Genomic DNA, 11,358 nt, shown 5'->3' with positions numbered 1-11,358 from the left:
GTGTCATAATGAGCAGAAATAAATCCTGTTTCGATGCGATACGATCCGTTTTGTAATAAGGTAATTATTTAAAAAAAATTTATTGGTAGGTGTTTATTGGGGTTATTCAAATAATTTACCCTTTCCATTAAGACAATAATATTTAAAGTTATTCAGTACAATTAATTTGCAGCTATTCTACTGACAAATCAGGGGTGTTTTTCTATCTTACCAATGGTTTCTCCGGAGCAACTGATGATGATGAAAATTGAGCACTAGATAATCTCGTCTTCTCGGAAAGTCGTTTCACCTTTTCTCTTACCTAAACAAATCATATATAGAGAGTTTAAGCTATATGAATAAGAGCCTCTTTTTGTGAATTTTTTAAGGTTATTCTGCCGTTATGAAGTTTTTCAAAAGACGTACCTCTTTATTGAGAAAGCAGAAAAATATGAAAAAGAAAACTCCTTGAAGAGAATTCAACACAACGAAGATGTATTGGAATACCAAAGTAGCGCCACCAACGGCCGTGAATCCAAATATCCACGTAATACCGAGCAGAGGAGTTAAAGTTAGTGTACCTTTGGTAGCGATCCTGAAAAAATTAGTTAGAAAAAAGCAACCAGTTTATTATATAAATAATATGAAGGTTTGAAAAAGTCTGTATCATAGGATTGAAATAATTTCAAGAATTCTGACTTTTATAGAAAATTATTACCCTAAATATTTAGAAGACTCATAATGCAGCCCTCGACATTTTTGAAAACTCAATTTTTAGTACAAAATATGGTGCTCCGTAAATCTTAATCTGACTATTTCCGAAGCAAGTCAAGTTTAATTTATTGCCTTTTCTTTCTCTAAGATTCTTAAAGTATACATATAATCGTTGATGTGCAAAGAGTCAATCAAACTCACCACGATGCCTTAAGGTTATCACTCCCCTCCTTATCTACAGATCTGATGGATCGATATAATATACGAGCAACGATGCAAAGTAGAATCAGGTTTAACTGAAATGAAAGATGAGGAGTATGAAACATTGCTGAAAGTTACCGTATTTTCCGGTGAATACGCCGCACGGCTAAATATTAGCAGAAGGATGCAGTTAGTAAATTGTTTTTAGCTTTGTAATGTGTCTCCTATAGAGGATGCTAGTCTTAGTTAATGATTCTTTAAATCTTGATAATGAATAATTTAAACGCTTACTACATTATGTGACGTTTTGTGATAGTTAGTCCTTGCGTTTCAAATAAAATAGAAACCTACCGTGTGTTTATTGGAGCTAAGACGCACTTTCTGCATACACCATTTTAACCAAACATATTTCAGCAGTACTACAATCAATCATCGTTATTTCATTCAAAATACAACAATACAATAACAGCAAAACAACACATTTGAATGAGTAGATGCTCAGAAGGCCAAAAAGGCCTGAACAAACACCCCCTTAACCTAACAACCTAAGTTTCATAATTTATCTAATAAAAACAAGAACATACATACAAACACCTCCCCCCACCACCACCACCCTCTTTCATACCATTCATGTAGAGCTAAGCAGAAAACAAATGATGAATAAAGAACATGCAGAATATAAGTGTAAGACAAATTAAGATTTCATAACATATGCTCACGTATATCGCACAAGAAAGCTGACAGTTTGTGAATATAGTATAAATGCTAAGAGATTAGTTAATTATAAGCGAAGGGAGAAAAATAGAAACAAGAAGTAAATCCAAACTAAGAGGTATTAAGTGTACATTTCCATAAGGTTTGTTTTAATTTGGGACCTAAAGAGTTTTACTGATGTAGCCGTTTTGGCGCATTTGTCAATCGAATGCCATTTTCTTGGCCCGGCAGTTCTTATTGGTTTGTTAGCAAACTCTGTTTTTGTTAGACAGATCTTGTAATCTTCAGCGTTTCTTGTGTGATACCTGTGGTGATTCCTCTGCTCAACAAAATAACTATTGAAGGCCTTTGGTAACTGATTGGTATTATACTTGTACATAAAAGTGCTTAGTTCGAGCTCATAAGTATCATAAACATTAAGCAAATTGTAATTCTTGAAAATAGGGGCTGAGTGACTTCAAAAGTGACTATTCGATATCATTCTAAGGTGTTTTTTTAAGTTTGAAAATCTTTTCCAAATATTTTTGACAAGTATTGCCCCATGCTAAGATACCGTAGTTTATGTAAGGAAGTACAATATAGTGAATACATTATTCGCTCGGGAACAAAATGTTTCAGTTGGTTTATTACACCAACACCTCTAGATATATTCTTGGAGATGTTGTTAATATGAAATTTCCAAGTTAGATTCTCATCAATTGTCACTCCAAGAAATTTGGTCTTATTCATCCTTTCCAGGATTACATTATCTAATACAATATTATTAGTAACATTGTACAATACGCGTGATGTTTTGTGAATGGTACCAAGCACCATATAATTAGTCTTGATTGCATTCACTGATAACTTATTAGCCTTAAACCAATTATTAACTTCTTTTAATTCATTGTTGATAAGATCGTATATGGACACAATGTCCTTATGTGAATAAGTTATAGTAGTATCATCGGCAAACAAGACAAATTTTAGAATGGTGGAAGTAATTATGTTCTTCAAGGTTAATATATGTTTCCTCTTTAACAAAATAGCAACAATTGAAAAGGGAAAACAGAGCGTACCATAAACATGGTTTGTCAATGATAACACCCTTTTAAACAGTTTACCAAACATAAAAACAATATAATTGCGTCACTTCAATAGTTGTTTCCCGGAGTTGCTTACCAATATAATGAATGCTGCAGGTCCAGCGAAGCCCCAAATGAGTGGACTCCCACTTCCGATCCAGCAGCTGATAATCAAATAAATAAATAGATAAATAAATACATTTCAACAGTTGTTATTATCATAATACGCACGAATTCTTATCAATTCGCGCAAAGTTTCTGAGGATGAGGTCCAAATATGATGTGCATCATGGAAAAATATCGACATCCAAAGCCCGCGTAATGCATAAATGTTGGTATTTATACAGCGCCTTTTACGTGTACGTGAGGTGAATCGCCAACACGATGGCACCACAAGGCTTGAACACGCTCTGATTGCAAGGCAGAGCCCGTATCGATGCACCACCGTGCCCGGAATATGTCATTTAATATATCACATATGTCATTGTGTGTTTAAATGTCAATAATGATGTTAAACGTGAATGCACACCAAATCATCAATTTACAATTATAGTAGATATATTATAGTAGACATAGTAGATATTCTATCTATTTATCACACCGAATCTTGCATGGGCCGTGGAGCTGTTTTCAGCAATATTATTATCACACTCGTGTGAAAATCGAATGGTGGCTAGAACAGCGATGTCGACCATGGAGGTCAAACATTGGACTGGCAAAGAGCAACCGTTGGCGGCTCCTCGTATTGTGAATCGCGAGGCTGATTCGAGAACAGGGATCAGAGGCAGAGGGCAGCATATCAATTATTTAACAGTAAAACCTATTTTATTTAACCTGGTAAGTGAGCAACAGAGAGCGACACACAGGGTAAGTTAAGAAACAGACGAATCGCTATTCGGTATCCTGCCAAACCCATAATGAAATGTAAAATATGTTCGGAATATTTTTCGATAACTTATGCTCACCTGTGTTCAGTGGTATACTGATCCCATGACACTCCTGCGCACACTGCAACTATAATAATCGGTACGCCCCAACCTAAGAGTGCGTAGTACATCAATTTGCTCTTTTCGGTATTGAAAACCAGCACGACTTTAATATACAAATTGATGCCTTCAACTAACATCCAGCAGAAGACACACATATACAAGTAGTGAATGGTTATTGCTGTGATCTTACAGAAAGTCTGAAAGATAGGAAATATATATGTTGATCGTGTTTATAGTAATTATGATTATCATGGTATTCTTTCGCGTTCTCTTCGCTTCATTGTGGTGTACCAACTAAATGAAGATTTCTAGTTCTGTAGGTTAGCGTTAAGGGTAGACGAGGTATTGTTGGTCGAAGCAACCTAAAAATTGATTTTCATTATCTAGATCAATATATTATTGAAAAACAAGTTCATTCTACAAATCGTATACTTTGCAAACGTGCTTAATTTATTGTTGTAAATGAGTTATGTACGTTTAAAAAAAGTGTTGTTGTTTCAGCCCTCTTTACAACGTAACTAACGAACCGCAGCACCTATAAAAGTATATCTGTGATATTTGCATTCTTCTACACACTCGCTATGAATTGGGCAATGAACTTTTTGCCAAAGCTCACTATCATTCGTAAGATGCTGAGAACTACCAAATCACAACACAAAATAATTAATAACCTTAAGGGTTAAACTAATTCAATCAATTGAAGCATATCTTCGGTATTATTCATCGTTCATTTGAATAACATCAGGTTAGGTCGCCGTAATTAAATAGTTCGGCTCAAAGCCCCCGCGAGCATTAGTAAAATTCCCCGCTGGATTGGATTTTTATTTTCAAATCCGCCACACAACAATCTCAAGTCTGACATCGTCAGATATAAAAGACATCATTATAGAAGTTAAAACTTTTTTTTGTAGCTTGTGCCTTAATGTATTTGTCTACAATTTCAATCTCCTTAAATGAAAACGCTTGACAGTTTGATAAAAGATACTTAAGTTAAGGGCGTACTACACCCATATATTGGTTTGATTGGTCTAAATAAATATTTTTTCATTTATAGCTAGGCGATATATGCACGGATCATGTGAAATAAAAAAAAATATGAAAAAAAGAAGAAAAAAAGTGCTTTTAAACAATTGTAGTAAGTCATTTTAGCCCTATATATATTTTGTTTACTGTATCCTAGTTACTCAGATGCGTGTTTCATAACAAACCATGATTTATTCCATTCAACATGTTCAAGTAGGGTACATGAATAGAATACATTAAATCCTTTGTTATACTCTCTATAGAAAATCTAGTGGTGCATGCAAAATATATAAACACTTACACAATAGATGCATAGTCATTAGTCAATAATACTATAATGTGTTGTTAGGAGAAGAAAAGGCTATTAGGTCACCGTATGTCAGGTTATAGGTCAATTGGTTCAGGTCAAATTTAAGCATCAATTTTGAATACACATGTGAGAGTTTGTGATATCATAATGAGGAATAATTTTGATATTCTGTCTTTAACTGGATATATATCGAGAAGTGCAAGGTGGATATACTAATATACCTTGGGATGTAAATGGTGAGTACAATTTTGAATGCCTAGTTGAGATGGATTTCACAAATAAATATAAAATAGTTACCAAAATCACAAACGTTAAGCTTACGGAAAACTACCCAATATGGTGGTATAGGTGACAAGAAATACAATTTTTTCAACATTGCTGTAGTATGGTTGTGGTAACCTGTTACCTGTGGCTTAATTAAGTTTCAGTGAAATAATGTCGCAAGTTAAAAATACAAAATATAGCTCAACATTGAAAATAGAAGCATTTTAACCAGTTCCTTTTTGATAGTTGTGGAGCACCAAGTTCATGAAGTCATAAAAGAAATCAGGAACCACTTATTCCCATTTTACATATCAACTTTATTTCCCTAACGTGTTAGCAACACATATCCGAAATTTTAACGAAATCCGTTGATAGTAAGCTTTCCAAAATGAAGTGAATTTAAATCATCAGTGATGTACCTCCTTTTGGCTTCTATCTTCAAAAGCATGTAAGCTACGTTGATACCGATGCCACCAACAAAACGAGAAGATTTGCCCCTTCATTTTGCATACCACTTTGTCCAATTTTTTTTTGTAATTTCTTCACAAAATGCAAAAAAATGCACAAAAAATCAATGGGTGTAGTACCCCTCTTAACAAACAAAAATTTAAAAAGAATGCACTCCTCATTAGAATTTCAACTTGTGAAGGGCTTTGAGATGGCCTAAGACGGCATAGACGCTATCTATAAAAAAAATCCCTGATATGAGATTGGAATTAACAACAAGACGAGCAGTATTGTCAAATGTAACCGGCCGAAATATGATATAAAGCTAGCTAAGTCAAGTGTTAAGTGCAAAAAACAATGCCTGCCCAATCAATTATTGTATTATGGTATAGAATCTAAACTGCAAACCTCATTTGATGTTTGATCGGCTCCTAGAAGAAACGATAATTGTGCTGCTAACAATGCCACCGCAAAATTGCTATGTATGATGAAATGTTCGGCTGTTCGTAATGACCTGGAAGTAATTTTAAGGAGAGAAGTTGATATGAGGGAAACTACTAGTATATCGTCTTGAAATACTGCATAATGCCGAATATCAAGTTACTACAAACCGTTCCTTTCATAACCCATTAAGTGTCCAATGTTCGAGCGCGGGAGGTCGACGATAACAAAAACGGATTTGCTGCGTACACAATTCGAAAACGGGCACCCTCTATAGTCACTATAATACAAAAGTGCTAGTTTATAATGATCTGGGATTCATCATATCATTATGAGTTTGACAGAGTGCCGAATACGCAAAATCACTGTTCTGAGTAGACGGCGTTGGTATCATTCCATTGGTCTTCCTTAAATTCTTTGTTAAGCACTAGGAACATTTATGATCAAACATTTGAATTGCATATTATAGAAATAAATGTGCAATATTTATTTACATGTATACGGCTTTATGTCAAATCCAGTAAGTCTCAACCCAGAGGATGATTTAAGGAAGCCCCATCATGCACTGCAAATGTGTTATCACTAGAGTTTCAACTGCCACTTTACTTTTCAAATCCCATTGAATTCTGTGCAAAAGATGTTGTTTAAGAATTGTGCGTGTGTCATCATTACTTGTTCGATTTCAGAACAAAAGTGATGTATGCATAAAGGATAATTCACACCTTCTGTAGTTAACATAAAATGTGAAATCGACTAGCATTTTGAATGCGTTTTTATTGTAAATATATCAGTCCAAATTCAAATTTAACCATGCCCGTCAATGCAATGTGCGAGCAGTGGTGTTATGTTCACTCACACAGCTGTGCTAACCGCAAGTCAACACAGTGGCGTGGTGGGAAGTGCTTAAATCATCCTCTGGTCTCAACCGCTGCGAAAAGAGTTGTATGCGGAGTGAGATATGCATTCAACTACGTATATATAACCATAACATTCATAACATACGGACTCTATAATCTTGGTATATAAGTTATGAATAGTAATCCGTGTCATATTTAGCAAATCATCAGTTGAAATCGAGTATTTTAAATTAGAAATAAAATAATGGCCTATATTTTGAGATAATTAGCGGTTATTTTCCTTATTTTCCGAGGGCGCACTCATTATAGCGTCATGGCGATATCATATGGGGAATGTATTTATGGGGTATGTACTTATTTTTGTATCACTGGATAGAGGATACCTATAATAGCTATTATACATTGGTTTTAAATTCAAATATAACAGACATAATTATAATGACATTTAATCTTGAAAATCAGGGGTTTTATTCACAAAAGGTCAACATGCTTTGTTCAGCAAAGTATAGGATTCGTCTCTTTGTCAAATAAATTAATCGCACTTTATACGTGCGATTCGTCCAAATCAAAATATTGATTTTTATATACGTCGTGGATTAAGATTAACCATTAATTTTGGTGGAAATGAAAGATCACCTAAAACCTAATCAGGAGTACGTTTACATGAACTCAATTTGCTCAATAATTAATTAATTGTAATAAAAGCAATAGAAAATAAAATACTTACTCAAAAATCATGAAGAGGATAAAGGACATTCCCAGCGATAGTACAGAAAGGACACACCCAAAATTGGTCAGGTACGTCATCATCAAATCTGAGTGATATTCTGGTATCTAGTTGGGAAGTGTGACAACATTTTAATTTGACAAACTTACTATATTTACTACAGTTTAGATACTTAATTAGGGAAAATTATGACTGTACAAATCCGAAAGAACGAATGTGGGCAGTTGAGGTGCATATGGTGTTGTTGTTGTTTCCGTATTTATAAGAAACAGCAGTAACTCTGTTTAGATTAAAATGCGAGTAGTTTTCTCTCTCTCTATTTGATTCAAATTTTGAACTGCAAGGCATGAGGTTAATATTCCATAACAAGCTACGTAACAACAAAGCAAAGGTAACCAAGAATGAGAACACCATAGTGCAGTTACTGTCCGTTTTCCTATACACAATACACAGTGCTCTTACCATTGACGCGTAACCTCTACAAATAGTGTATGATAGAAGTATGGGTAATTGCCTAGTTAACGTCGCTGTGTGAAAATAATAACTGGCCAATATTAAAAGTACTCTTCTGAAATTCTAGAAAATATAGTTTTGTAACATGTCCTAAATTTTTAGCTAATTTAGGTGTTTGAAAATATTCGCACTTTGGTGTTTTAGGAAGGATATGTAAACGACAGATAACACCAAAAAATATGAAGAAATTATTTCCAAACCGTGTTACGGCCCACATCCATTATGTTTCTCATTTTCAAGAATGTGGTTAACAATATGCACAGTATTGTCTTATTTCGTGAACAAAGGCCACACAGTAATGTTACCTTGCGTTTGCTTTATAATCGTTCACCCAACTGAAACTATAATACCAGCTCATTGCTCATCACATAGGTTAAACAGACACATGTGTGTGTGGATTTAACCAGAGAAGATCTGATGTAACATAGTTGAGCTGTTTTCAATGAGTGTTATCTTTGTTTAATAGCTTTTAATGGGGTTTAAGGCCTGCAAAGGTCGTGGTGAATTCTACTGTAGACATGACTGCACCATGCTCAATCTTACCGGATAGTTGGTAATTTGCAGAAGTACGGCGTAGCTTGTAGTATGATTACAATAACATGTTACTTCAACATCAATTTGTGTAACTTTCTCACAACCTTCTGTAGACCAAGTGCTGTGTATAAGGAAGGAATTGTGTTTGGTGAAAGGAACATTGCAAACAACTATGTCAACCTGTCTAATTTGGAGAACCGACGACATACTTGTAGATTTATATGGAATTTTAATTATTGCCAAAAAAAAAAAAAAAAAGGAATAAGAATTAGAAATTTCTTATCGAGTCCTTACCTTGTGTTGGCTTTCCAAAATGCACATATAGTTTCACTTTCTGTTCTAAATGCTTGTTTTGGCTCTGGAACCTGAGACAAGGTCATACACAACAGAACAGACATTAAGGAATAACAACAATGTATCATAATTATATCGTAAATATGTATTTGTAATCACTGCGTTTTTGCCTGAATATGCCGTGCAAAATATGTGAAAGAGAAGTAAAACAAATGGTATTACGTGATGTGGTAAAGCTACATTTAAATCTCAATTGAACATACATGTACCTTTTGTGGTATTCAACTGTGAGTGTAGGATCTACATTAAATTGGTTTCCATCCACATATACTGTGATGCTGAGAATACCACTAGCTAACCCAACGGTAGTTTCAGTGTTGTTATCTTGTTCTTTGGAAGAAGAAGGCATCATAAAGAGGTTGTCAAATTACTGATTCATTAACAAAGTGTAGGAAAAACATTCTTCGACTTATTTACTTGTGAACATGTGATATTTCGAAATGCAACTCTGATTTTGTATTGGTGTCTACCTTAATACACTTATATAATTCAAGTACAAATTTTCAGAGTGGATTAGATCAAGACTACCATGTCATAAATGATAAACGATAACAATAAGCCCAATCGGCATTGGAAGTTTGCAATGCATTAGGACAGTTTTTGCAGTTTTGGGACACTTTGTCCTTTGACCTTTCAGAAAATTCAGAAATATTGGGTTTTTGTACGTACAAAATATAATCTAAAATGTTTTACAATATTTAAAACAAATATAAAAAATATGAGTATTTTATAAATTAATTATTTGGTATTTTTAATGATCAAAATTGTGACAATAATAAGAAAATTAATAATAATTACGTCAATTTTCCAGATATGTAAGAGGTCAAAGTGTCCCAAAACTGCTCTCAAAAACCGAATGGAATGGCGATTGGGTTTATTCTAATCAATGTCCTTGCCTACTTGTACCAAATTTGGTTTTATTGGTTGTTGGTGACTTGGTGTGAATCAACTTTGGTTTCAATAATAGAAAAGGAAAAATGAAAACTACTACTATAGTCCAGACAGTCCTCGAGACAGTGACGTCTGAGTGGGATACACGCGCGATCAAAGACGGTGCACCTGTATCGCGTGATGCGACGCGAAGAAGCTAAATGGACTATACCTGTTAGTGCTTCGTGACCCAAGGCTGACATTACTTGATCTAACGATGCTGTGGTCAACATAGACTATTATCACAGTCATAGTGCCTGCGTGAAAACGATTCAAGTAAATCAGGAACACTCTGAAGCATTCAAAAGAATGAATTATTATTTCGTATTAACCTGATTCGAGTCCTCCCAATAACGGTTAAGACATGTGCTGCTTACAAAAACGAAGCTCCATAAAAATCTGTCTTTTGAATCCATACGTTGGTTTTAAGAATGATTCTTAGCTCTTTTATATATTTAATATTGTGAAAACCTTTCAAGATATTACATTGAATATGATTAACGTTAATAAATCAATATACCCGAGGCACCGGAGGAAGAGACAAAGAGACTGAAAACCAAGTTAACATCAGGCCGACTTTGATGGAATCGTAAGGCATTAATGTTTTTAGGATGTATTGTTTTTAATGTCGCAAGCTTAGTGACTTACCATTGATTTTATTAAGCTTATCAAGAGGTATGTCCAATGCCGCTTTGGTTGAAGTCATCCCTCCTGCTACACTGAAAGATGCCATACGTTGTGTGCCGTTGGACACGAGACTATGGACTTCAGCAACTGTATACATGGTGTTTGTGTACGACAAGATTTATAAGATAATACTTGATTTGGTGAAATATTTATATGATGAAGAAAAAGTATGAAATGGGAAGGAAAAAGGAAGAAGAGGAGGAAAAACTGCAGTGATGATGATGATGATGATGATGATGATGATGATGATGATGATGATGATGATGATGATGATGATGATGATGACGACGGTGATAATGATGATGATGATGATGATGATGATGACGATGATGATGACGATGATGATGATGATGATGATGATGATGATGATGATGACGACGTGTTAAATATTTAAAACTAATTATGGTTTCAGTGTTTTTCAAACATACCCACAGTATCTATAGCCACTCGAATAGACCCTCCTCGTGGTAGGTTGGAAGCAAGATTACCAAGTAATGCTTCTGTTCCCTCTGTCAATTCGGCTGGATTGACCTGAAAACATAATGTATATCAACATCAACACATTGGAAAAAAGCAGTAAAAGGTAAAAGCAGTGCAGTTTTGTAATATT

At 34.5% G+C, this 11,358-nt stretch overlaps 1 protein-coding gene across 1 annotated transcript; it reads right to left on the bottom strand.

The window, feature by feature from the left end:
* Positions 1–369: 369 nt before the first annotated feature.
* LOC140172407 (adhesion G-protein coupled receptor D1-like) lies at positions 370–3,798 on the bottom strand. The gene is made up of 4 exons (XM_072195556.1): positions 3,638–3,798; positions 2,770–2,836; positions 895–989; positions 370–574 (listed from the first exon to the last, which is right to left on the bottom strand). Exons 1-4 carry the CDS (start codon positions 3,796–3,798, stop codon positions 370–372), a joined length of 528 nt encoding a protein of 175 aa, XP_072051657.1.
* Between the last annotated feature and the right edge of the window lie 7,560 nt (positions 3,799–11,358).

Source organism: Amphiura filiformis, chromosome 16 (genome assembly GCF_039555335.1).
Source record: "Amphiura filiformis chromosome 16, Afil_fr2py, whole genome shotgun sequence".
Lineage (NCBI taxonomy): Eukaryota > Metazoa > Echinodermata > Ophiuroidea > Amphilepidida > Amphiuridae > Amphiura > Amphiura filiformis.
Note: the sequence above shows the minus strand (reverse complement) of the source record. Positions and strands in the feature narration are given on the sequence as shown.

Bases quoted from the DNA above. Each gene is read 5' to 3' on its own strand.
- LOC140172407 (XM_072195556.1), bottom strand. From the start codon at position 3,798: ATGTTAGTTGAAGGCATCAATTTGTATATTAAAGTCGTGCTGGTTTTC. The intron at 2,837-3,637 runs GTGAGCATAAGT...TTTGATTATCAG, and splicing joins CAGTATACCACTGAACACAG to CTGCTGGATCGGAAGTGGGA. The intron at 990-2,769 runs GTAAGCAACTCC...CTTTCATTTCAG, and splicing joins CTGCAGCATTCATTATATTG to TTAAACCTGATTCTACTTTG.